The 27665-nt window shown below is 43.2% G+C and overlaps 2 protein-coding genes across 7 annotated transcripts in view; one reads left to right on the top strand and one right to left on the bottom strand.

Moving 5' to 3' along the window:
• LOC148423360 (polyprenol dehydrogenase-like) overlaps positions 1–25971 on the top strand; it is a 51198-nt gene extending 25227 nt beyond the window's left edge. For 5 of the 6 annotated variants that reach the window (XM_088414395.1, XM_088414396.1, XM_088414394.1 and 2 more), the window contains exons 7-8: positions 1721–1881; positions 25757–25971. In XM_088414395.1, the coding sequence (XP_088270521.1) occupies positions 1721–1881; positions 25757–25784 (189 nt within the window). In that variant the 3' untranslated portion in view covers positions 25785–25971. Of the gene's footprint in view, positions 1–1720; positions 7342–25756 lie in introns of those variants that run through there. The other variant, XM_088414393.1, reaches the window with a different exon arrangement.
• Positions 1–27665, bottom strand: part of asmt (acetylserotonin O-methyltransferase) — a 64091-nt gene that overhangs the window by 25235 nt on the left and 11191 nt on the right. Inside the window, exons 9-11 of the mRNA XM_088414391.1 lie at positions 21607–21733; positions 21457–21542; positions 10319–10439 (exon numbers count right to left, since the gene is read on the bottom strand). The gene's annotated coding sequence lies outside the window, so the exon portion shown is untranslated. The remainder of the gene's footprint in view (positions 1–10318; positions 10440–21456; positions 21543–21606; positions 21734–27665) is intronic.

Genomic DNA, 27665 nt, shown 5'->3' on the forward strand with positions numbered 1-27665 from the left:
AACGAGCATTAAAAGAAGCTGAAATCCGGTGGTTAATTGTAGCTTTAGTGTTAGCGAGCCAAATACCGTAATTCAAATCAACACAGCGGGGCAGATAAAACAATGAACACACAGCAACAGGTCAGCTGAAAGGTTTTTCAATTGAATATTTGGTTGAGAAATGCTATTATGCTCCATTAGATTCATTTATCTGCGGTATTTTTTTCTGACAGATTCACAAAGCGCTTGATCCTTTGAAAGGATCGTAACATCGTCAAATTTGAATATATATTTACTTTCGACCCCTCAAAATTTTCAGTGGCATCGGCCCTTACATATATACCGTACAGTATATATTTTTGGGGAGGGGCCTGCCTTTAAGTACAAAAATGGTAAAAATGTGCTAAAAGCAAAAGTAACTATGCTGAATATTTATACATTCATAAAATTGAAATATTTATTGTGTTATAATTCAAGTATTATGACTTTTGAAGACTTTTGTATGATTGACGTCCAGGCTAAGCCAATCATTGAAGTCATTGAAAGGCTTGCAAATGTCCTAAATTGGTCGCCTGCCTCACAACAGTTTCAGAGAACTTGTCAGTTACTGTCGGATTTTTTTTTTCCTTTTCAATGCGGGGTTTTGCCATTCTTCCCAGCAAATAGTAGAGCTTTACTGTAGGGTGTAATGTTTGACTTATGAGTATAATTTTTTCTGTGGCTATGCTAGTAACTCAAATTACTTGGATATCAAATCAATAGTTCCCACAAAAATGAAATCAAAGCCATTAATCTGTTTCAACCATCCCATAAAAACACAGAATGTTATTTGTCTAAGAATAATAACACTGTGCCATACAAATCACAATAAAACACAAAAGTGTCGCATGTGTGCCTTTTAAAGGACGTCAGAAATGTGTTCTGTGTGTTCGTGTTTTGCTCGTCTTTAGCTGAGGGCAGATTTGACAGATTTTTCAGTCTGTTGTAAAGTTAAAATATGTAAAAGGCCAAATATTGTAAAATAGCTGAATATGGTGCCTGTAACTCATATAGATATAGATGTGATGCATTTTCACAAAATCAGGCTTATGCATTGATACATTTTAGTAAGCGTTAAGGGACCAAAACAGTTATTTTCTCAATTATGTGTGTGTGTGTTTTTTAATGATCGTATTTTCCACACTATAGGGCGCATCTAAAAACATTCAATTTTCTCCAAAGGCAACGGTGTGCCTTATAGTGCGGAAAATATGGTAATAAATTTTGACTGACTTATCTGATCGTTTTGTCGCCATCGCCATCTAGTGGATGCAGAATGCAACCCCAGCCACTACTGCAGCTTCTATTCCATGCACCTTATAATGGGGTGCGCCCTATATATGAGAACAGTTAGAAAATAGGCCATTCATTAAAGGTGCGCCTTATGATCCAGTGATGATGAATCCTTATAGTGCGGAAAATACGGTATTTGGCCAGTTAATCGGTTCTTTGAATTTTATCGTCTCAAAGATTAAAAAAAAACTCTGGGTCAGGGCCTACCTACTAATAATGCGTTTGAATGTCCTGTTGAATGTCAGAAAACCAATCGTCAACTACTGTATTAGTCTTTCTTTAATTTTAAATCCAATTAACCCATTTGTGAAGGTTCCAGTTTGCTTGTAACTTCAATTTTGGCCCGTGAGACAGTTAAACACGTTTCTCATGGTTCCTGTATAATATCGACATAATTTTATTTCTACAGACTCCAACAGAGGGTGCCGCCACAATCTTGTACGCCGCTCTATCGCCAGCACTGGAGGGCGAGTGCGGAGGAGGCTACTGGGCCAATGGACGTAGGGACGTGACAACGCCGCTGACATTTGACCCTCAGATTGAGCAGCTCTTGTGGGAAACCAGCCACAGGTTTTTGGATCCACAGTAACTTTATATAATCGCGCCAATCAGCTTCCTTCTATTGTTTTCTTGCCATTTCTGTTGACAATCTCGCAATCCGCTCTCGGACCGGAGGCCGATTGGCCCATTGGCTGTTTGGGCGTGAACGGCCCTCATTTTTGTTTTCAATCCCGCCAAAGAAGGGCTACGGTGAATGGAGGACTTTTTTTTTTTTGTGAGCTAGCAAACGATACGCATTCATCGGAGGCGAATCGAAGAGAAGACCGATGGCGCGTTTCGGTTGTCATCCCACACCATCGGTCCGCGGCGGCACGCAACGACACCTGCCTTAACAGCGTTCTTCTGGTCAATGAGGAGATCGATGAACTCTTCCCAATACTTTTGCATCTCACCAATGTGATTCTGAACAAAAACAAAAAACCAAGCAGCTTTTAGAAAGTAGATTTTGGCCCGCTGTTTGAAAAGTGTCAGTCAAAGCGTAGCACGCGCTGCGGATCCGTCCAAAACGGAGACGCTAAGTGATGTCACGGCTAAGTTTGAACACCTCAGTGATTCTCGGGTCATGTCGCGATGAGGCCCGTTCCACTGGGAGCACTTTGCTTTTTAATGCATGTCTCGTCTTGAAACGGCCCGCTCGCGAGCCTTCGCGTTGTCCTCTTCTTGTCATGTGATTAGCTGTGTTTTAAAAAGCAAAACCGCTAACTGTTAGTAACCTTCATCGTGACAGACGCGTTTGCTCTGCAAGTGTTGTTTTTGTCCATTTTTTTCCCCATGACAAGCTAAACATGGCTCTCTGATGACAAAATGACATTCGCTGATTTTGTTGAGACCTTTAAAATCCCACGCCTCGCTGTGTTCATAGTCAGAAGTGAGCACTATCCTAACCAACCCATGTTCATCAGAAGATATATTTATATATTACTCAACAATCACCTGTAATGAATTTTATAGTGCGCTTCAAATTTTCCGTGTAATACCTGCCACAAACAAGCCGTTAGCTTCAGTTGCAAGCTTCACTTAAAAGTTAGCTTTGTGACGCTAACGCCAATCCATTAGCTTGTGTTTGTTAGCGAGTATGGAACATGCGGGCGCTTTTGATTGGGCAGCAAGTGTAATGGTTGTCAAAAAAAAAAAATCGATAGTAAAAATGCTTTGTAGTTTTCCACGTGGGTTAATATGCTAGGCTAGCTGGACTAGAAGAAAAAACGGAAGCGCAGAACGTAAGTAAACGTAAGACGTTTACTTAAACGTAAACTTGGGATAAAATTGCTGGGACTCGCGACACAATGCTCAAAATCGAGATTGCCCCAGTTAAAAAAGGACGTCTTGTCACTCGCCATTTAAAATCCCGATTGAGATGTTTTTTTTGAGGGCTGTTCTAAAATATATTGAATATATATACACTAAAACGGCAAAAACAACACTGCACTGCAACTCAATACAGAGAATAGGGTATTTTTATTTTTAATAATCCTCCGCCTGTCCGTCTTCTGAAATAGTGAAAAGATGGTTTTGTTTTAGAGAACACAATTTTCCCAAAGCAGGATTTGTGCCGAAACAAAAATAGAAAAGAATGTGAAACAATGGTCGCTTCAGCTTGTCCTCAATTTCCTTTGTGACCTGTGTTAATCCGTTTTACAGCGAGGATCTGTGTTAATATGCTTTATACGCCCGCCGGAACTTTTTTTTTTTTTTTTGAGGAGGGGGGTTAATATCGATTTTTTTCTTTTGCACAACAATGGCTCGATCTTACAGATCGAAGCATCTAAAGAAATAACAACAGCACTTTTTTGATGTTCGATATTCAAGCTGTGATTGGTTCCAAATCTTGGTTTGGCCTACCTCCCAGTGCATTGTGGGAACGAGATTTCCCGGCGCCGAGAATCAAGCTCTATCAGCTAAGCTCCTACACACGCATACGCGCGCGCGGTCATTCACAAAGACTGGAAGAAGAACATGCAGGCGCGGTTATCTCAACAAGCACACTGCAAACAAAAACAAGCGTCGTTGGCTGGCCACTGTGATCCAAAACTGTGAAAATGGAATATTTTATCTCCCGATCCATCGTCAACTCCACACCCGTTCGCCGTTCTGATCAGCTGCGCGTGAATAAATAAGATCAATGTGTAGCGGACAGGGTGGATGTAAAACCAGACATTTTTCCAGTACGTTTTTCTGTCCACCCATTTAAAAATATATATCTTCAAATTAATGTGTCACCCATTCAAGAGAGCCAGACCTCCCTTCTTAAAAATCTAGGCCGCGGTGTGTTTGGGTGCTCAACAACATGTATCCATTATTTAGCGTAATGTTGTCTGGCGCGCTCGCTCGGACTTGCGACGGCTTTCAGAGTGGCGTCTCATAGACCGATGACCTTGCGTGTCCTGCATAAAAAGCCCACGCAGGCTAGCTTTCCAAGAGCTTTTTACGGGGGACGGAACCAGACGCAAATCCCCGGGGATTGAGTCCGACGAGACAAGTGAATGGACAAAACGATCACCTTAAAAGAGCGACTAACTCGTTTTTACTTTAGAATTATATTTGCAAACGTTATGAACAAAAAAATGAAACGACTCAGAGTAACGACAGAAGCGCAGAAGACACATTTGACTCAGCTCGATACGTTGGAAAGTGATCAGGAGCAACTGTGAGCGTGTCAGGATGTCGGCGCCAAAGCGCGCAGTTTCCATTTAAGTCTATTCAATTGCCTCTGATAAGTAATCCCACTGATCTCGGGGGAAACTTGAGCGCTGCTGGCTAACGGCTAATTTATTCTGAATGCTCAGCTAAGTGCTGGCAATATCGCCGTACAATAAAACGTCCTCGTCATTAAATTGTTTTTTAGTTGCCCTGAATGAACGTGATTTCAAAACGACTTGGTGTTGTTTGCGTCAGAAATCGCGTAAAAAGAGTTACCACAGGAAGAACATTAAAAAAAAAGTTCCATGTATTTCATATATTATTTTCGTATAATAAGGTTTTTTTTGAAGCCTTGGGTGGCCTTCTCACCGCGTTCGTTTTACTGTTTTTTCACTGCACTTGGTGCAACAAGTTAAAAAAAAAAAGTAGAAGGATTTGACATCACGAGATCCCGTCTCATCTCTACTTTTCCACACGACGCACAAAATAGCTTTTTCATCATTCGGCTGGTGTGAGGGTTTGAATGACAAAGTCGTTCCTCGACCGTTAAATTAGGCTTTGATTAGCTTCAAAAGGCAGAGCATATGGGGATCCATATTGATTTTTTTTTTTTTTTGTCCACCACTTTATTTTGTATGTTTTCACAGCTTTTCACTGGTAATTTATGGCACATTATTAAAATAGCAGCACACTCACTCTTGGCAGTGACGCACGGCGGGGGTGTCATACTTTGGCCTTGAATTTCTTTAGCTGGAAGTGAGCCTTAGTCAAGGTGAATTGTTGTAAACGTCAGTCAGTTTTTGGCAAATAAACAAAAGAGATGACGAGGAATGTTACCTTTCGGCACGCTGTGTATTTGAATCAACATAAGAATCGCTGTGCCGGACTTAAATCAAATTGAAAATGTTGGGGGTCGGATAATAGTCGGAATTGTGGGAGGAAAATGCTAATTTTATAAGAATTGGATGCTTATATATAATCGTTCAATGCCAGGAACGTATTTTCAGCTTTTTCAATCCCAGATACTCAAGTATTGATTTAATACTAAAGTATCTGGAAATTAATGTCCTTAATTTAGTCTTAAGTATCTGGGATTTAACGTTTGGACACTTAAAAAAAACGTGAACGTACGTCCCTGGCACTGAATGCGTTAAAAGCATGAAGATATTAGCCACCGTTAGCCAGCTGACATCCTCACATTCAATTTTATTTATTGAAATGAATGTGAAATAAGTGCGAGGAAACAATTAAAAAAATAAACAGAATAAAAATAAATGAATAAACAGTTGAGTAGTACCATTTAATATTTAGATTTCATTTTTAAAAATATTTACAAAATATATATTTTATTTGAATATATAAATATATATTTATCTATTTCACTATATGAAGAGGAATATGAAGTAAGATAGTCCACATGTTTGGTCATTTCCATTTGGATGAAGTGCTTAGTGACAATTGTGATTTTTCCAGGGCATCTAGCAGCTTAATTTCCCTAATGATGATTTATCACTTAATTTTTAGCATCTTGATTTCAGGTTTGCATTCATTGGTTTTAGGAGTATATGGGCACGGGTCAATAGAATGGGCTCACTTGGTGAAGTTTTGGATTCCTGATTTTTTTTGTGCCTTTTTTCGACGTGGAAAAATAAGGTGCGGTTGAAATGTTTTGTTTTGTTTTTCTATGAATTATTGAACAGCGTACCTCTGGGAAGCCCCATTTTGCAAGAAACCTTTGCAGCATAATATTCACTTCTCCACTGCATTTCCTATAAAATAGCTTTTAGCATCCTTATCTCGCGTATTTGCCTTTTCGCCATGCGGTCCCCTCCTTTTAGCTTATGAGCTTTTTTTTTCCCCATCCTCAATTCTCACCTGGGAAGCAAACAAAAGCTGTAACTTGAGGGCTTGCTTATTTGATTGTGCGGCTGCCTAAATAAGAGAAGTCCCACCGGAGCAAATAAAGCTTCCATTCTCTCACATTTCAACAGAGCTTGTTTCCTGAGCATTATTTAACAGGCTGGTGTATAAACTGAATCCGGTTTCAAAAAAACCGTCATGTTTTCATACTGAATTTCGCCAGCCGAGCCCGCGGTTCTCCAAAGATGAGTTAAGACGATTACGGGGCCTGCTTGTCATCGGCGACCTTGTAGCGCCGGCTCGGACAAGACCGAACACGTCGAGCGCTGAATTTCAAACGAGCAAACGGGGGAGGAAAAAAAACAAAAAAAAACGGACCGTCTGCGATAACGTCCCCGTAGGAAAGCTCGGGGGCGGGGAAGCTCTTTGCGGACTTCTTCCGACTGACCTGGAATCACATTTATATTAAATGTTCCCGGCTCAAGTTGTGTAAATGGTAAACGCGCGTATGTATAGGAAGAGAGACGACGCGGTATATAATCGCATACGAGGGGCAGCCAGATGAAGCGAATCCCTCCCGCGTAGACAATTTAGTGTCCTTCTGTTGTCTCCTTTGGTGTCCGATCCGCACAAATCCAACGTCAACATTCAGTCCATCTGGGGCCCTGTCGGTTTCACGAATTGTCAAAATGTTTTGTTTTTTTTCATTTCGTGGTCGAGCTCTTCCTTTGTAAATCCCTCCCGTCACGGTAGAAGTGTGATTTTCCCAAATGAACTTGTTCAAACTGTGAAAGTGTCTTGTCCCGTGCATTGCTGTAACTCTCCGGTGTGCGTACGCTTGCCAGCGCGCCCGTCCCCAAAAGGGAGTCCGTTTTTCATTTCTTTTTTTGTCGATGGTTGTGACATTCCGGAAGTAGCCGCCACCTTTTCTATCACCCAAAGCCTCTCAATAAACATATCATGGTGTCAGTCTTCCTCTCCGTCCTTGCCGACGTGCGCGAGGGAAACTCGTCAGTCTGACGACATGCGGCGTGAGACCCTGAGCCCGAGGCGCGGTCTGAACTTCGGCGCCGGATCGCGCGCCATCGGGCTCCGGCTCGCAAATAAGCGCGCCGAAGTCAAGCTCTTCCTCGTATTCAAGTAGCGCATGCAGGCGCGGGAATATAAACCCATTCGCTGCCATGGACGTCGGAGATCTATTTTCGATAGAATTTAAAACTTCATGGAAAAAAGGATTTCTCGGTATTTTTCTTTAGTAAGCTATCTATCGACCTACCTACTTACATACACACACACATTTTTGCATTATTTGACATGTTGTCAGAGTCTGGGTGAAATTTCAGCTCCCTAGCGTCATCTTTCACAGATTTTCCATTGATGTGAAATGCATTTGATGTAAAGATAAATGGATTGGAGAAAATTCTCCCTCCCACACATTGATGAAAGACATTACAGAAAGAGATCATCGCAAGCAGATAATGAATGGAAAATGCCGTCGTTCAACCTTGTGTCCGTTTGGCATTCGTGTCTTTAAGAGGCGGAGTCTTGCGGGGCGGCACATGACATCAGCGAGACCGGGGCGCGAGTGTCCGCCACAACGTGAGTTACGACACTTCCCAGACAAGACTCTCCTCTTCCGACCGCTAAGTAAAATAACCTTGGAATATCGTAAACCTTGAGCAAATAAATCGAGTGCCATCATTGGTCGTTACCCTTTGGCGGGAATGAGAAGTTAACAAGGGCGACTGACTGACTGACTGCCAGCCAGCTCTCCTTGAAGGACGCCGTTTGCCACGCGCCCCATCGGGCGGCAGAGCAGACATGAACCAGTCTCGTGCAAAAAATAGCAACGCCGACTCGTCCGGGCGCTCCAAAACCACGGGCCGCTAACATCGTTGCGAGCTTCCTCCTTAGATTGAGGCGCTCTGTCAATTCGCTGTTGGGAATCATTTGTGGACACGTCCTGTGTGTGCGGGCGTTCTTGGCTTTTCGCACAAGGTGGGGACCAAATACGGGTTTCGCTGTCTTTGTGGGGACCTCTTGGACGGGTGGACGTTTTGGTTGACCCCACAAGTTCGGACCTTTTTTTGAGGGTCGAGACTTCTAGGGTATAGGTTCCAGCTAGATTTTGGTTGGGGTCAGGGTAAGGGTGAGGCAATCTCTTGTAATGCTTAAAGTTAGGGTTAAGGACTAGGAAATGCATTAGAGATGTCCCCACTACGAGAGAAAAAACCCCGCGTGTGTGTGCGCGCGCGTGCTCTTAATTGACTGTCATCAGAGGTCACTCAAGCAGGAAATGGAGGGGGAGCGAGACGGAGCCACTGGAAACCACAAAATGATGGCGTCTATTCACGTCCTTGTAATTGATGATCATATACTGGGGACCCTTTTCATAACAATTGAGTGTCATTCACAAGGCGTTCGAAAAGCACTTAATGACTTTTCCTGCACGTGTTAAGCGACGTGTCCTCTTGGTCGCGAGGGAGCAGGTGGCTCATAAGCATCGCTTTATGTAACGAGGGCCTTACGACATGAAAGATAGAATGCGGGACAGAACTGAAAAGCACGTTGAAACAAATGTTGCTCATTATCAACTCATCTTCTGGTGCCGGATATTTTTCAGATGTGCTATACCGTCTCCGACACGGGCCGACTAAAAAAAAGACATTTACCGCTAGATTTATGCCAGAAAAGTCAGTGCGTGCATGCACAAAATGACCTTTTGCCGAGAGACCCGTCAGGGTACGCGCATATGGTAATCGGGCCTAATTTTAGCATTTTTCTTCTCTTACAAGTCAGCAAGTAGTTGTTGTAGTATGAGAAAAGAATATCCCAAGCAATTTTGCTGGGTTGTTAGAAAAAAACTGGCAGCCGAATTCTCAATCTGCTCATTATTTTTAAATGGTGAATTGTTGTATGACTGTTAGGAAAATATTCAGTCGTAAAAAAAGTTATATTTTTGTCGATAATTCTGACACCCATAATTTTTCATGCACAATTAATAACTTAAATAAGAAAGAGGTACTTTTTTTTTAAACCTCACGACATACTGCAAAACAAAACAATCAACACTCGGTAGAATACTGCACCAACACAACAGTCACTTGCCTGGGATTTTTAATAGGGGAGAGTGTCCCCTGGTGGCGAGTAAAATAGCAAAATCAATACTTTAATAGCGTTTCCTACAGTCTTCTTTTGTTTCCCCGGGAAATTAAAAGAAAAAAGAAAAAGATGGGTTTTGGCTAAAGTGGGTTTTAAAATGGCCGGTACTAATTGAATGAAGTACAACAGTAATCAATGAATCAGAGCTTAGCTCAGGTAATGACCACTCATAGTTGACCTATTGTCTGGGTTGGGTCACGTGACATCCACAAGCTAAGTTGCGATTTCTGTACAATCAACACCTCGAAGAACACTTTTGTCCGCCTGCTGTCGACTGAAAATGACATCACGCATAATCGGAGCTCAGCTCGCAACCGATCACAGCTCCCCTTTTGAGTCACATGACCCAACCCAGAAAACAGGTGAGCCACGAGCACAGGCAATGTCATTTTCAGTTGGCAGCGAGCGGCAACAAAGTTCTTAAGTCATCGCTACCCAAGCATTATTCTCATTGTCGTACCAACCGAGTTGACTTTGAGTTGGATTTTGAAAACAGCTCATTCCGGTCCAAAAATTGTACGTTATTATCTCGAACAATCAAAGGCCCTTCATAGGCGATTGCAAACAAATGAGAAGTTCTCATCTCGCGCTGGGCCGCCCGCCCTCGGGTCCCGGTATTGGCATTTTCTAAGCGCAGGATTACGGCAGCCATTAATCTTCCGGGCGGCGGCGCTTTGTGGGAAAGACCCGACGGTCCGGGGCTAAATGATACATGGACCTTGTCAACATTCTTGATGGAGGGATGGATGAAAGCGGCAGGAAAAAGAAAAAAGAAAAAACTCACCTTGAGCCTAACGGGCCTTCTAACAACATGCCCTGAATAACGGATCGCCGCTGTTGTGTAAAAGCAATTACAAAACGTGTCGCTGTCGTCCCTTTCCCCGCAAACGCCGCTGCGAAGAATGCTGCAAAAAACACGGGGTGGGGTAGGGGGGCGTGGGGTGGGTGGGGGGGGACAACGTGGCGGTGTATTGTTCCTCCACGGGTTCAATTTTCAATGAACAACCCAAAAACACTCGATGACGGAAGCCAACCACACCGGGCTTCAGGCTAGAGCAGTTAGCTTGTTCCAATCACGTACCACCTGTCAAATATTTGTTTTCAGCTAAGCAGCCCCTAACCTGTGCAAAGCATTTCTAGATTAAGAAAGAAGTTAAACAGGATGCTGCCCATCCCTGTCTGATTGTGGCAGTATGTCTCATCTTATTGAATTTAGACCATAAATCTTGTAACGTCACCCGTTTTATTTTTGGCAAAGGAGGCACACTAATATGTTGTTTCATGTTCCAATTAACTTGCTCGTAATTTGAAAAGGAAACATCCTGTCACAGCGTATAGAAGGACTAGAATTTGATTCGCAAAATTAAAGTTACTCACGCTCCCTTGAGAATCCCAAAGCTCGAGTCAAAGCTCGGGTCATTTTGACCCGGTTTTACGAAAACGAAAACATGCAAAGCAAAAAAAGTGTATCGTAAGAAAGCGCATAAAAAATAAACGGATATTCTAATGAACTTGAACTTTATAAAATTGCCTTTGACTTTCAAAGGGGTCAGTTTGACCCGCAACACAAGAAGAGGCTCGAAAATAGGTATTTGCGCTCCTCACTTTGAGAAATCTCAGCGTTAGATTGAGACAGTGAAGCAAATCTGTTGATGTGCTTCCCTTGATCTTGTGCACACACACTCTCATACACACACAGAAATGTACTGTATAGGAAGGGATGGGATTTACTGTCTAAAAATGTCCAATGAGGAGGAGGAGGAGGAGGAAGGGATGAGAAATGAGAAGATTTGTGGAAATGTAGAAAGACAGGCGAGAGAGTGAGGAAAAGACGGCTTCTCTCTTCCCTACCAAGAAGAGAAACGAGGGTAGACAAGGAAAAAAAAACATCAGAGGGAACAAAAAGTCATTCGGCAGCAGACAAAATCAAATAAGCGAGCCGGTCCAAAAGACGCCGCCGTCCCGTAAGCGAGACGTATGTATTTGCGCCGTGACGGCGACGGCCCGGGAAATCAAATCATTCGATAGAGCCCGCCGAAAACGGACACTCGGATTTTCTGCTCGTGTGAGGGATCGTCAACAAACGCGCGGGCCCGTCTGAAAGGCGGATGGCGCAACAATCTCCGGGGCACAATGCTTCACTCCGCCCACTCATCTCTGCTGACAAAATGGAGAGACGAGGGGAAAGGAAAAAAAGAGAGAAAACGGGCGGAACCAGACCCGCATCTGCAGGCCGGACGAGGAAGAGGAGAAGCCGAAGGAGAGGAAAGAAAAGGGGGAGGGAAAGATGACACGGCCGACAGGCGAGAAAGACGAGTGGAAGGAAGCTTTGCGTCACATCTGCAGTGGAGGAGAAGTGCCTGACGCCATCAAACGCACGCTGAATGACAATCTCCTCCGCTCCGTGCTCTCAGGTGGCAGACTTACCCCCGCTTGGGTTTTTTTTTTTTTTTCCTTCTCCGAGAAGAAAACACTTCACTGTCCTTCCATGTCCTTGAAAGTTACACGCGGCAATCGCGGCTGATTTGCCAAGCGCCCATCCATCCCAAAACCTTTGTTTTTTTTTGTCGTCGAGAAATGTCCCGTCTGTAAACAAAACATAGAGCGAAGGCGATCATCAATCGGATTTCAAAATCCGACAAACGCGGCCTTCCTTTGCAAGTCTGGGGGAAAAAAATCAAAAAGATGGTAAATAAACGCTTAACGGGTTATAGCCCCTCAAACGATGATGGCAAGGGGAATTAGTTTGAAAGTTGCCAAATATCATAAGCGGCCCGCCTCTCCGCACATCTCACAGAATAAATATGATTACATGAACAAATTGGATGGGAGGGGAAGCGCTAGATGATCATCGCGCTCCAGACTTTTATTACAGCTCAAACGGCCTTACTGTGCGGAAAAAAAACAAAAGCAGTTTGGGGGGGAATCAAACGAGAATATTTCAAATAGCAAATATACTGTAGTGCTGTGTCGTAGCAGGGAATGTGCTCCATAAAGTCATGTTCGTATTCTTATACCCGGGTGTGCAGTACCTGCCGATACCGATACCACATCGATTGCCAGCCCCTTTGGATTTTTCTTCTTTGATATTAAGTCTGCACATTCACTTAGTTTGCCCAAGCACTGCCTTAAGAATACTTGATGAAACAGGAACAAAAACGTCGCAGCAAAAACTGTGGGCCGTATCATGGGTGTCGAAACTTTCGTTTCAGAACCTAACCCTTAAAAATTCTTGGACTTAGAGTATTACCAATTACCGTATTTTCCGCACTATAAGGCGCACCCCCAATTAATGACACATTTTAAAACCGTTTCCATATATAAGCCGCACCGGATTATAAGGCGCACCCTCAATTAATGACATCTTTGAAAACTTTTTCAATCACAATATAGTAATACTCAAAGTAATAATAATAACTAAACTCTCAATAGCATAATAAGTCAACGTCAATATGAGCAGCCTTGTTCAACCGTAAACACACAAAAGAAACAGGTGAAGCTTACTTTATCACTTCATTCCCCATCTACCCATCCCAATCTCAATATTGATCCACATATAAGGCGCACCTGATTATAAGGCGCGCCATCAGCTTTTTAAAAAAAATTATAGTTTTTTTTCCCCACTAGGCCATTTCAAATGTCATTTTATTATACCACCAATGGCCCCCGATCGTCGTTTGGGCACCTCTAGAGCGCGCGGATGCATTGGTTGATGTTTTTGGTGCAATTCGCCACGTTTGCCATCCGGCCTTCACTTTGGGATCTAAGTGCAATGACTAAAAAGCTCCCGGTGAGTCAAAAGGCAATAAACGAGCATTAAGATTCGAAACCGCCACGCCGTGTCTCGCAGGCATCGTTAGACGTCGGCGTGACATTTTGGAAAATCACTCGTTTGACGTCAGTCCCGCGCTTTCAGGCGATCGATGTCGCTTCCTTCTCTATTAGCTACGTTTAGCCTAAATGCCACAAAGAAGAAGGCGATCGCTCTTAGCCATTGCTGGCTCTATCAATGGGTGACTGGAAAAACGTCAGAATCAATCTTGCAAATTGAATTCATTCGTCCCAGGATTGCCATCATAGATTTTCTTTATTAACGGTATTGGCGATGTTTTATGTAACACCCTTTCACAGGAAGACTAAATACTCAAGTCTTTGCTCGTTCTCTTTTTAATTTGTGTAGCCCCGTGGTTTATACTATATATATATATTTTGTTTATTCATATATATATATCCATATATATATATATATTCATATATATATATATATATTCATATATATATATATATATATATTCATATATATATATATATTCATATATATATATATATATATATATTCATATATATATATATATATATTTTTTTTTTTTTTTTAATTTTTTTTTTTTTTTTAAACTAAACTAAGTGGAATAACGTCACGGCTGCACATAGCTCAGGTATATGTAGCCCAATCATGGCTCAGCTTGCGAATGTCACATGACCAAAGTCAGAAACCAGCCGGGCCACGATGGATACCCGAGTGTCAAACTGTGTTAATTTGCCGTTTTAATTAGGGGCACATAGAACATATTACGGTGAAGAAATGGATGGGTCCTGTTCCCCCTTAAGTAGTTCAGTAAGGAGTAACTGTACTTTGCCCCTCCCCCGCCTTTACCGCAACACCGGGTGCGGTCGTTTCCCGTCCCTTCTCCTCTCCATCAATTCTATCAATTGCGATGTGCGATCAATCACGAGCCAAATCAATCAGCTTGGGACCTGACCTTCATGCTTGTAATGACTTAGAAAGAAAATCGCATTTGCGCCAGCTCATTTTATTGCCATTCTAGTCAACTGAGCACGAGACAAAAAAGTCGCTTTCGGGCACGCGTGTTTGCTGCCCCGCAATCCGTAAACGCGAACGGGTTCTAATGAAAGGGGCAACGGGAAAGGGGCCCGTCTCACCGCGCGCCGCCATTTTGGTTTCGAGCTTGAGACGATCGCAATTCACCTTTGGAGTTAAACCGGGGTGGATTGCCAAAGCCATTGGAGCGGCTCCTGCTGATTGTGTGGCTGCCGCTTGACAGAAGATGACTGGCACAAAGGGCTTTTGTGATTTAGACCCCACGCTGAATAATAACCACGCTGTTAATATGACAGATGGCTATTTTTTCCTCTCTCGCGGTACGATCCGACATCCATAGTGATGAGACAACTCAAGAGACCTCGGACAAGCGACCAATCAGATGACAGTGAGGTTCCACCTGTGAGGTACTCTCAGGATTTGGTGGAGGCAGGGAAAGAAACCTAACAAATTACCGGGGGGATTGGAAATGAAGCCGGTAGGATTCCATTTGAAAATACGGGGAAACGAGGCTGTTGATGCGAAAACAACCTTTAGAAATATCAAACTGCACTACCGTTGCTATTTGGATTCATGCATTAGAAATCGCACCCAAAAAATTCCTGTATTGATAGTAGCTATTTCCATTCATCCGTTTTCTTGAGCGATTCCCCTCACGAGGGTCACGGGGGCAGTCCAGCCTATCTCGGCAGCCGTCGGGCAATAAGCGGGGTACGCCATCAACCGGTTGCCAGACGATCGCAGGGCACACGCGGATAAACAACATTTCACACATCTAAGGGCAATTTGAAAGGTCCGATAGACAGTACCTGGATGTTTTGGGGAATGTGGGAAGAAACCGGAGTAACCGGAGAAAACCTACACAGGCACGGGGAGAACACGCAAACAAAACCCACGACCTCTGCACCGTAAGGCAGATATGCTAATCCGCCCGATAGTAGTTATTTGTAGAACGAAAACCGATAACTGATTGAGACAGTAAGCTTGAAGGACACTCCTACACACACGCGTCCACAGAAACGCAAACACACACATATAGAACTTTGCTTCAACACCTCTGCTGGTCCCTACGTTGAGCCCATATCACATGATTTACCGGCAAACAGCCGACAGTGCGGTCTCCTACATGTATCACCAGATTTGTGGTGACGTCTATGTGGCATGTGAGTTTTTTTCCAGGCTTATACTATGGCCCCATAGGGGAAATGGCTACCGTCATTTTTCTTTTCTTATCTAAGATCTCGAGGTACTGCTCAGCGAGTACGACAGGAAATTTCGTTGCCTTGTATTTGTGTCTCCATTTCCTTTTCATCGTATATACAGTATATGTCATTTTATATGTCATTTTATATGTCAGTTTTACATGGCAATATTTGCAGATAAAATGGTTATGCGTCCCTCATACACAAATACACTCCCTAAAGGAGAGGTCTCAGACCCAAGGATTTGTCAGCACAAAACGAAAGTGGGCTTCCTAGAAATTTCTTCCACTCTCCTCGCCTGAGATTAGCCACCATCTATCGCTCTCATCCCTGCTCTTGATCCTCCTACCGCTTTCTTAATCTCGTCCATCTCTCCGTGTCTAATCTCTTGCTCCTCCCCAGGATGGAGGAGACAAATTTAAGTCAAAGAACATTCAGGTATCTGCAGCCCCTCCAAGATGATCCAAAGCACACAGGCACTTGATACGCTCCATTTGAAGTGAAATGGCGTGTCGGCTCAAGGCCACCGCTCATTTTGGAAGTGGGAGAAAATGACTTGAGTGTTTGTATCTTCGAAATAGGCAAGCATCGACATGATTAAACATGTAGGACTTGGCAAGATGACGCAGCATTTCAAGTCAAATGATGCATATATAGTACGTCCGACTACTACTACTACCTTTTGACCGTCTTGCTTTTTTTTTACATTTATGTTTTTCTGCTAATTTCATGAAAAACTGAAGACATAGCGTTACACCTTTTCTTCTTCTACTTTGTTCCTCAGACTTCGATGTGCTAGTCCTTCCACATTTGTGATTGATTCACATCATTCCATTCCAAGTAACAAACGTTTTGCCGTCAACTGAAAATGACATCAGATGCGCTGGACGGCTCAGGGTGTGAAGGTCACATGACCAACAGGTGAGCCGCGATTGGTCGTTACTTGAGAGTTGCACACGTTTGTCATTTTCAGTCGACAGCAGGTGAAAAAATGTTTCTAAAGCTATGGACTGTACATTAAAACGACGTATTCCTCAAATTAATGAGACAAAAAAAATTACTGCTGAAAATGAGGAAAGTAGATTATGCCTTTGAGCAAATCGTGCACAACATTGCAGAGGATTGAGACATGAGGCAAAAGAGAACACGTTTGATGCGTAATGAAAGGAAAGCCACGAAATATGTCACGCCATCTCTTAAAAAACAACCCTCAGAAGGATTGAGATTTGCTTAAGACTGCAGTAGAATCGAATTTCTACTTTTTATGTTGACACTTGAACGCAAAGGCAGCACACAAACGTAACGTTGACTTTTTTCTTTGACATCTGGAGCAAGGGTGCGGGGTGTGCGTTTGCGTCAATGTGTGAGTTTCTTTTTTCGTATTTTGCGTGAGTTTTGCCGTCAGTCAACAAGGCTGCGCTCTTTTTCCGTGCGTGTACGTGCCCGCGAACGCGTTTGAACAAGGAGAGCGGCTTAGCCGCTTTCCTTTCCTTTGCACGCATTTCATCTTCTTGTGCGCCTGTCGGTACTTTTGAGCTTTCCTAAATTTTCCCCGCGTCTCGCTGGCCACGTAAGCACCCCTATAGTGCAGTAATGAGGCATATTGGCATGACAGGGCCTTGGGAAGGTCATGTTAAATGGAGGCACTGAGGAGGAAAGAAGATGGGAGTCGTATGACTGCGAGCTCCTAATCACAAATCGGAATAAATCTGCACTAAATTAGCATAGTAGTCGTGTATCATCCTGTAATGACCTGCGCGAGGGGGGGGCGGGGCGGGGGGCAGCAGAAAACATGAGAAGGAGACGCGTGCGAGAGGGAGATCTCAGAAAACGCCAATCCGTCCATCGTCCCCACTGACGCCCCGCGGAGCCAGCTTTTCCAAAATGAGGGGGAAGCTGCTTTGGCATCATTACCGGGCTGATGATTCAAACGATGAGACGGCCGTCAGATGGACGAACAGCATGGGGGGGCAACATAGGTGACCGACTGAAACCGCGAGCTTCAATCACTTTAGCTTTTCGTATGCGTTAAAAATAACCAGGTTATGGGTCAAAATATGGCACCCGATATATGGGTCAGGTTTATTTACAACCCAATCATAAGGGTTGCTTGGTGCAAAACAAACCTTTCTTGACCCATAATTGAGGTCATTTTACAAAACTGTTCTTAGAGTGTAATTTGGTTTTCAAAGAAATTCGTTTTGGTTTTTTATTTTCTATATATATCATCGCCGTTAAACAGAAAACCTGCACGTTGCATTGAATATTTTTTACAAATCAAAACTACAAACTAAAACCTGTTGTGTTAAAAATAACCCAACTATAGTGAAAATATTTGAGTCTATTTCAATTTCTTATATTATTATTTTCTACAACAACAACCACGGACGTTTTGTACAAGGTATAAAACAGCCCATAAAGTTGGGTAAAACCGACCCAAATACCAGCTTGGTCCTTGTTTGCCCCATAATTAGGTTATTTTTGACCTTAATATTTTTCGAGTGGAGTAACTTGAATGTATTTTTTTCCAGTTCTCATATCATCAGATCGTCAGATGGAAAACCTGCATGTACAAATGCTCAGTTTAATATTCTTCGCAAATAGATAATACGCTCCAAAAGCAGTTCAGGGCACTTTTGAAAAACACATGAGTGATATGCACTCCTTGCAAAAAGGTGCTTGCTTACCACAGAAAGATTTTGAGTTTAGGCTACCACATAAATGCAAAGCACCCAGCACAGCTGGGACGTTGTTTTCCCAAAGTCAAAATAAATCTTGATATTAAGATTAATAATACATATTTCAAAAAATCATAATAATTACAGTTAAGAACTAGTCGGATTTTGGTCAGGTTCGTCAGGTTCACGATGGCTCTAAACAATGACACAATGATTACAATTGTTGTTGAATAATTTGATAATAGATTAGTTGCCTATTAGAGATGTTTTCTTATCCCCTCATTTTCATTTGCAATATCTTGACGACACGGGGTTTGCGATGGGACACGCTGACCCACGGAGCCAACCTACTTGAAAGTGTCTGACCCTTGCCCCCCCCCCACGAAAACAGAGTCTCTCCAATGTCAAGGCAGATAGAGTGAAGCGGGGCAGGGGCGTCTTAACCTCACCTCAGCAGAGAGTGCAAACAATGAAATTGGTGTTGATTTGAGTGTTTGTTGAGACCCCGCGGTGCCGAGATGGCTCTCTGCGTGAGGGGTGCTCTCGAGGCGCAGTTGAGCGCACGCACCTTTGACTGACTGAGTGCATTTTCATTTTAGCACGTGCGCTTCAAGTCACCCGTGGCAACAGATTGGCAGTTGAAATTTCCCCGAGAAACCTCCCGGCGTCGTATTCTCGCGTTGTCTCGTCGTAGGAAATGTCGCGCTGTCGCTAGTTGTACGCCACCGCCGCGTGTAAAAATGTTTCGATATTCTCATGCAAGGACGAAATAATAAGCGAGCACTGCACAACCGCATTAGCAATCTCCTTCCAGCTGCGGAATCGATGTCAGCTGGCGCGGCTGCCACTCAGCTACGGAGGCCATGCTGATAAATCCACGTGGGCCGAGCGCTGCGGTGGGACCGAAATATCATTCGAGGGAAACTTGCTGTGATTAACGTGGACGGAAAGTTCCCCCGGTCCGGCCAAGCGTTCGCCTTTTGTTCCGCTAACAGAGAGATCTGAAAGCCGACCTCCGGCGTAACTTCCAGAAATGACGTTGACTTTACTTTGATTAAGCGTGAAAGTTCTGGTGCATATTGCGGTTGGGATTTCAAACAAAAAATAACAACGACAAGAAGGGTTTCTTCTTTATATTTTCCTTGTCGAGAGCGTGTTCCGCACCGTACCATATTATTAGATAGGGTCTCGATTATGGGCTTGTTTCCATACTTCACGCATACATAGTACAGTTTGAAAACTGCTCTGAAACGACTGCTGTGATTTCATCCGATGCAAGCGCATTTGAAGCGCATAAGCGCGCGTCTCCTCAAAGTTCCAATTTCAAGGTCATTTGGTCTGTTTGCCTCTTCTTTTGTATGTCTGTCACCTCGTACGACAGCGTGCGATGGACGTCTTCACGTTTGAGGGCCATTCTCAGTGACGGTAGTAAAGTTCAAATGCATTTGGGATTTTGAACGATGCTATTGTGCAATTGGGTGTTATGTAAAAAACAAAAAAATAAACATAGATATATAAAACAACGGTGACAGGTTTAGTTTGTGCACAGTTTTTGAAAGACAATAAACTTGTAAAAAAAAAATCAAATAACATACGCTTGTGCGGAGACGATTTTTGGCAGATAAAGGACAACAATTGAACATGTAGACTGGAAGCAGAGATAGCCGCTATCTACATGGAGATTATTCCGCCGATCCTAATCTAAGGAAGGTGAATGGATTTAAAGGCTCAGAAAAAGCATGAGAAAATTCGACAGCGCGGACGATGTGCTCTGCGCGATACGCTTGAGAACAGACTAAAAAGACTTTCATATAAAAATTCGGACTTTAGTCGGAATGATGTCAGAATTTGTAATCTCATAGTTCTGTCTTGAAAGTGAGCAAACGCAAGCACAGTTGAAATCGGCGCACACAAAAAAAGCAAGGGTCATTTCAAGGGTTAGAAATGTATACCGTACCTTTATATTCAATGCATATGACAGCTGAAGAACTTCAAATGACATTTGAAAGGAGCAATTTTGTGTACGTGAGTGATGCTTGTAAATATTCTGTGATCTGCATGTCATTAGGCCTACTCGCTAATAGTATATGGAAGCCACTCCTTGAATGAATTCTAATCACTCAGACTCTGCATGCACAACGCCATGTGCGCCACCGTGTTGCTCGAGCAGCAGATGGGAGGATGATTGTGCATGAAGGATAACTTGAGACCAAATCCCAGTCCACTGTAGAATATTGGATGGGTTTGTATATGCGTTTTCACAAAACCAGGCTTACGTTGCAGATACGTTTTGAGTTAGTTTTGTCAAAGAAGGATGGATGGATGGATGGATGGATGGATGGATGGATGGATGGATGGATAGATAGATAGATAGATAGATAGATAGATAGATAGATAGATAGATAGATAGATAGATAGATAGATAGATAGATAGATAGATAGATAGATAGATAGATAGATAGATAGATAGATAGATAGATAGATAGATAGATAGATAGATAGGATGGATGGTCGGATGCTGAATTTTGAGTTGTACAATTAGTGCAGGGTAACTGTAGATTTCGAAAGTCTACTCCCTTTAACTTTGATATTTTTTCCTTTGTTTAATTTAATATGCCTTTGTTTAATATTCTTCTTGTGCTACACGGCGCGGCCAAAATACATGAAAAAAAAAGGTAGGTCACGTAAACGATGCCAGGTTCCCCCCAAGTTGCGAGAAGCGCGGTTTCCCTCTTGGAGCCGCGTCTTTGTTTTGGCAGAAACCCCGAAGCGGATGTCGCAGCAGAGTCTGCTTTCATAACCGAGTAATGACAAACTCACCAGCGCGCCTTCCATGCATGACTCATAAACGATATGATTTTTTTAAATGCTAATGAAGTGAAGATTATACAGCGTGAAAGGCGAGGTCGAGCAAGGAAGAGAGAGCGAGCGTTCTTCCCAATCTTCCCTACTCTTTTTTTTTTTTTCTTTGCCTCAACTGACAGTCACGCTTTCCCACTGAACGTATGAGATAGTTTCAAATAATCTCTCTTTACCCGCTTTAGTATTTATGACTTTGCGATGACTCAGAGCGGGAAAAAGAGGGAGTTTAGACGGCGAAGCCCGCAGCGTCGCGAGAATGTTCTCTCCCTCCTCGTCTCTGCGGTGCAGCGCGAGGGGGCTAAACAAGGTTAAAGAGAAGGTCAAAGACAGATGGACTCACTTAATCTTTCCGCTGTCGCTGCGGCCGCGTGTTCCCGGAGGCTACGCTCAATTCTTTGTTTAGGCAGAATACACTTCCGTTTGATCCTGAAATTGAACAGAAGGAGGTGAGACGTTTGACCGATAGCATCTTTGGATATTCCCTATTCACCTTTTTCCCCCCTCATTGGAAAGAATGTCAGAATCCCTTCTATTGTGTTTGAAGTTACGCCCTCTCGCCTTTTTTTCGCCATTTTTCTGCCTTCTTCTGGCGCGCGGCGCTTTGGTGAAGGTCATTTCTGTGTTGGAGGCGGGAGGAGGGGCAGATGCAGTTTAGCGTAACCGTCGTCCCGGATAACAGCGGGAAGACGGATGCGCGAACGATAAGAGCTCGGAACGAGAAAGACAAGCGGGGGAAAAAATGGAGCGTTACGACAAAGCCCCGAACCTTTGTCGGCGCGTGGATGAGGACGCCGCGGTCTGATGTATGTTGTGTTAGACGATTTGTTGCCGTAGATTTTAGCCGCGGTGCTTTCAAGAAATGAAAAAAAGAGATAATTTAAGATCAATTAATTGATCTAATGAATCTATAGTTAATATCAATTTGAAGGTTTGAAGAAAAACCCTCAACCTGAGTTTTTCTTGATAATTTACATGCAATTTTCTTATTGCGGCGGATCAAAATACTGACGGTTTATTTTGTCATTTGCAAAATAATTAGAAATTAACTTTAACATCAGACTTGCTCAAATGTTGGATGTTCTCAAGTTTATTTTGCGATGGCTAGCAATATTTGCGTCTTTTTTGTTGATTTGACTTCAAAACTATTCGTTGCACTTATTTATCCAAAATGCAGAACGCTTTGCGCTGGCCGGAAAAAGAAAATTTCGCAATGGGTTCATCATTGAAAAAACTCTGGTTTCTTGCTATCTTCTAGATTCGTCCACCCCGTCGGTCTTCCGGCCATCCCAAAAAGCTTGTGGGCTTGGCGCCGCGCCTTGCGGAACAGTCAGTTAGGTGACCTCGGCATTTACGCGCTAACGAAAACAATCACGGAAAATATGTTAATGCGCCCGCTGCGGTTTTCCCAAATAAACCGTGATCTTTAAAAAAGGCCGGATGTTCCCGTGAGTAATAACCTCCGGCAGATGAATCATCTCCCCATTAAGGTGCTGTAGTGGAGCCCTTCACGCAAAGCTGTTTATATGGACTTTGACTGTTCATCTATCACTCGGCTACAGATTACGCATGATAAACACGCAGCTACAGCCAAGCCCGCTGCGGCGTGAACTTCATTAACGCGAGCTAATAATTCTGTCAGAGCATAAACAAAACGTGATATACCCCACCGCCGACTAAACCTGAACTAATGATTAGGTCAATTAGCAGAATGAATCAAGTGTATCCGGCATGGCTGCTGGATTAATGCTGATAATGCCTTGGCGGGAAAAGTTATTCGGGCAGTAACCGCAATGTACAGAATACAGGAATGCATTGCAAATTACATGAGCTAAATGGCAAAGAAAATACTATTTACCAGTCAAATGTAGTTTAATGGGGGAACATGCGTTGCTGTGACTATGAATAAAAGAACGTTGCACATATCCCACATCATTCCATATGCCGCCCTGATTTTTCATTCAGCCTTTAGCATTCACATGCAATTTATCCAGAAATTGCTTCATCTAGTTACCTTATTTTTTGGTACGAAAAGATTCAGTTAACATATTTTCATTTTCTGAAAAATCAACAATCCGTTCACCTTATAATCTTCGGTACATTTGTCTAAAAATGAAGTCAAGTTTGACTTATTTTATTTACCGGTTTGTTTTGCTTAATCTGTAATAATGTGCCTTATGATTCGGTGGGAATTTACAAATATAGAACCGGTCATTGAGACGGCGCCTTAAAATCCGGTGTACATAATAGTCCAAAAGGTAAAGGTATAGTAGAGGTTTAGAAAAAAAAACATAATTTTCAATATGGGATCAAAAAGAGCTTAAATATTGAATGTCATTTCTCGAATCATTCATTTGCAACTGTAACAGTTTTTTTGTTGCGTTGTGTTATTTCAGCTGGTGCCGCTGCTGCATTTGGACTAGCTGGAGCTAGTGACACCAGGCTAACCAAGTTTTCGTTTGCGGGGAACTTTTTTGTTGACCGTCTCAAGGACGCCGTTTGGATGATTTGTATTGATGCGATTCCTTGCAAAAAGACCACTTGAGCTGTTGAATAGTGAAACAACCCAAGAGGTCGCTGCTTTCTTTGTCTTCGCCTGACCTCAAAAGTGAAGAGATTTTGATTTCCTGCTACAAGTTCAGGGGCCATGTTGGGGGCCTTTTGGTAAACACAATTTAGATGTCACCTTCAGTCTGGCTGGTGTTTGCGTGCCTTCCACAGCTTTCACGTTGTGAAAAATCACTTTAATAAAGAGAAGCAGTTGGCTGGATCGGATCCCTGCGGCTCGCCCGACGGCCGCGTATTACGTCCAACCCGCCGCGTACTTGCTCCTTTTTTTTGGTGGGTGGGGGCATGTGAGAGGAGACTTGACAACATTTTGGCTGAAACATGGCTGCCGGACAGCCGTGCTCTCCTGGTGTGTATGTGTGAGGGACACACTGTATTTAGCCACGCTAAGGGGCAGGACAAAGACACAAAAACAGAATCGATTGCAAGTGACAGAGAGGAGGAAGGGCGAAAAGTCGTTATTAAGTCATGAAGTGTGTCCTGCGCTCACTCTCGCACAGACGCGCACAAACTGAGCAAACCTCTACGGGCGACATACATTTTGTGTTTGGCGCTATTCGGAGCCCCGTATTGGACATCCGTGACGGCGTGCGCGCGTTTTGGCGCGGCTGAGTGTGCGCAGCCTACAGGGCAGACATCATTGTCCTCCGCTCGATACTGCTGTCACTAGGCCATGAATTATGGAAGTGTCTGCAAGTGACAAAGCACGGCTTACAGCCAAGAGACACTTTTATTGAGTTTTGTGGCGGGTGCGTATGTGCGTATGAGGTCATGTCAGCCACACTTGCCAGCTACACTTTCAAGAAAAAGATACCGAGTACTTCTCTGTCACACCACACCGGTTCCCTCTGTTCGCTAATGAGGGTGGTTTATACACAGTGATTGAAGGAGATTCGAAGCAATAATGAATAAAGTCGAGGGCCATCCCTCGATGTGTCGGAGGAGCTGTTGTGTGACATTTTGCACAAATAATCGCCGCGTCACACCGGGCTGTACAGAAGTCTTTAAAGCGCTGCTTCTCATTCGGGGGCGGAGCTATGAGCACCCTCTAGCCACTCCCATATGTTTTTGTGACCATCTTTTTGGCCACTCCTCGCTGAGATGCTGTTTTCATCTGGCCACCCCACTGAAAATTTTCGAGCAACGCCCCTGTTCTCAATTATATTTTGCGAAGGGGGAAGGACGATGTCAGGGGACGAGTCCGAATGAGTACCTGATTATATGTCGTGTTGTTTATTTTTGGGGAAAATGTACTCATTCAACCCCAAGACATATTCTTTTTTCATGATTTTTAAGAATCCAGACATTCATTTTAAACGTTCCTTTAGCCAAACAAAGCCTAACAAGTACCAGGAATCGAATGTCTGAATTCTTACAAAATCAATCAATAAAAACATGTCTTTGGGATTGAATGAGTGGAAGGTTTTTCACTGCGCTTCACGGTCTGAAATATATTGCACTTTTAGCGCGGGTTCTTTTGTTATTTTCATTGTCGTTTTTGTTTTTAGAATTTTTGCAAAAAGCCGAGAGCTTGCATTAATGTGACTCTCCAAAAAGTGTTCCCTGAAACGGCCCAAAGTTGTTATCTTAAAGCGCTGGAGGGTGTGAGGCAGGGCGCGCGACTTCCGGAAGCGATTTAGCGCGTCCTCAAAGTGTGTTGTCCTCTCACACGTACACAGACAGGTGAGTGCCACCTCAGTACAAAATACACACGGCGCACGTGGCACCGTGTGTCATAATACTCATGAGACTTTTTGTTCTCTGCTTTTCATCTTCATCCTGGAGGATACATGTACGAAGGGAACTACGTTGCGTTGTACCAATTACACAAGATGGTTCGCCATTGAATAATACATTTACAGATTCCTCTCTGTGTTGCGCCCAGAAGACCGAAAGCGGCACGACGGCTTAAAAATGCATCAGAGGTCACCCGCTTGAGCTGACCCCGAGCCATCAGAGTTATTTTCGGGATTCTACGTTTCTCTGGTTTAACTTCAGTGAGATTGAAGGAGGCGCTGCATCCTCAGCGCACGAAAAATAACAGTTCCCTATTTTTGTATCGTTCTCGCTTTTAGAAGCGTCCGGAAAGCCTGCTCAGTTTGAAGCCGAGGCCCACGCTACAATAGCTGTGTGACATTAAGACAAAGGAAAAGACTCCCGTGAAGGAAAAGACATGGACCCGGGTCTAAATCATTGACCACAGCGGGAAAGAAGCAAGCAGGCCATCTTACAGCACTGAAAATTTGTCAATGTTTTCAGTTTTTATTTATCAAATAAAGTTCAAGTGGAAGTAAAATGATGGTTTACAGCCATTTTTTCCGGCATTTGCCTGACATCTACTGAACATCGCATTTTTGAAAGGTAAGGTACAATCTTATAAAATGTAATACTGTCTAGCGTTTATTTTGAGCTTGGAACAAATTCAGCAATTTACATGTAAAATGCGATTCACTATAAGAACGATCCAGGATGATCCATACTTCATGATATGATAAAGACCAAGACCAAGTCAAATGAAATTGGCTCCCACTCTGGGAAAAGGGCTGTTTGGCTTACCGAATGGGTTGTTTTTACAAGTCAATTACAAATCGGGAAGGCTGCGGACCAGAGGCCGTCAACGTTCCAACCTTTTGGGGGAGAGAAGGACTCGCTTTTGCTAATCCGCTCCCATTGTGAATGAGGGCTTAAACGTGATAAAGTATTTAAGATGAGTTCAATAATTCAAACGGGGATTCATTTAAGACCTTCTTTGAAACAACTGAGCAAATCTCAGGAAAGGCGAGCAAAAGAAAGAAAAAGATCCGAATCCGAGTTTAACGCGCCACATACGTACAGCACACGCGGCCATTAGTGTCAATTTGTTCTATGGGCCAGTCTCCGCACAGGTCAAAGTGTCGGCAGCCTCAGAACTCCTTCCTCGCTCATTACGTTGACTCTTTGTAAGGCTGCCCTCGCGGATTTGACATCGTTCTCATTTGCGGCGCTCGGAGGTCTGATTAATTCATAATTATCGTGAGAAAGAGGAGGAGAGGCCGCGTTTGCGCTCCACTGAATACAGAGCGGGGATGCCTCACCGTGATCAACTCTGAAGGTTGATTCCAATCAGGTTGTGCCAAAAAGTTCACGTTTGACGGCTCTTTTCGTGCCCCGATAAGATTCGTGGGCTATTTCACCGTTTTGCGGCAGAGTTGATGCTTTCCCTTTGCCGCATGACGGAATACGAACGATCTCCCGCAAAAGTAAAGCAGAATAGCGTGGCGCTTTGCTGACATCATTCTGTCAATTCTGCCTCGGTATTCAAACGGTTGTGCTTCTAGTTCAGGTTGAGTAAATATAGTATATACGACATTATGCAGTACATCTGATTCTGCTATGTAAAGAGTTGGAAACTGGATAGCGAGATGGATTTTCTTCATTTTGGCGCAACATTTTTGTAAAATCGGCGATGGCTCTGTAATTAAAGCTGCAGCGCAAGCTGTGAGCTTACATTTTCCCTGTTCTATTTCTCAAAAATTATTATGATGGAAATGGGAATCTGTCCGTTCCTTCTCTCGCATTTATTATGATAAGATTGTGCTTCAAGAATACAGAGAAATCGTTACCGGACGAAATTCCGTGAAAAGCCGAAGCTCTTACTGTGAAATATTTATAACTTCGATGGAAATCTCTTGATCTTTATGAAGCAAATGATGGAAAGAGCAGACGGCAAATCCAACCACCCTGACTGTCACATTAAAACTAATCCTCACCTATGGATGATCCTTCATGCAACACTCTGCAAGAATTATAGTTGGTATGCTAATTAGACTTCTGTTCTGGTGTGCTATTGAAACAAAATGATGAGAATTATTAAAAAAAAAAAAAAAAAAAAAACGCCTATAATGTGAGAATGATAAGAGGTTCAGACGGGATTTAAAATATAGTTTAAATGATTAAGTTTGCCCTTCTTTGGAAGTTGCTTAAACGTAAGCGTTGACTAAGCGC

The sequence above is a fragment of the Hippichthys cyanospilos genome, chromosome 5 (assembly GCF_059441005.1).
Source record: "Hippichthys cyanospilos isolate Australia breed blue-spotted pipefish chromosome 5, RoL_Hcya_1.0, whole genome shotgun sequence".
Lineage (NCBI taxonomy): Eukaryota > Metazoa > Chordata > Actinopteri > Syngnathiformes > Syngnathidae > Hippichthys > Hippichthys cyanospilos.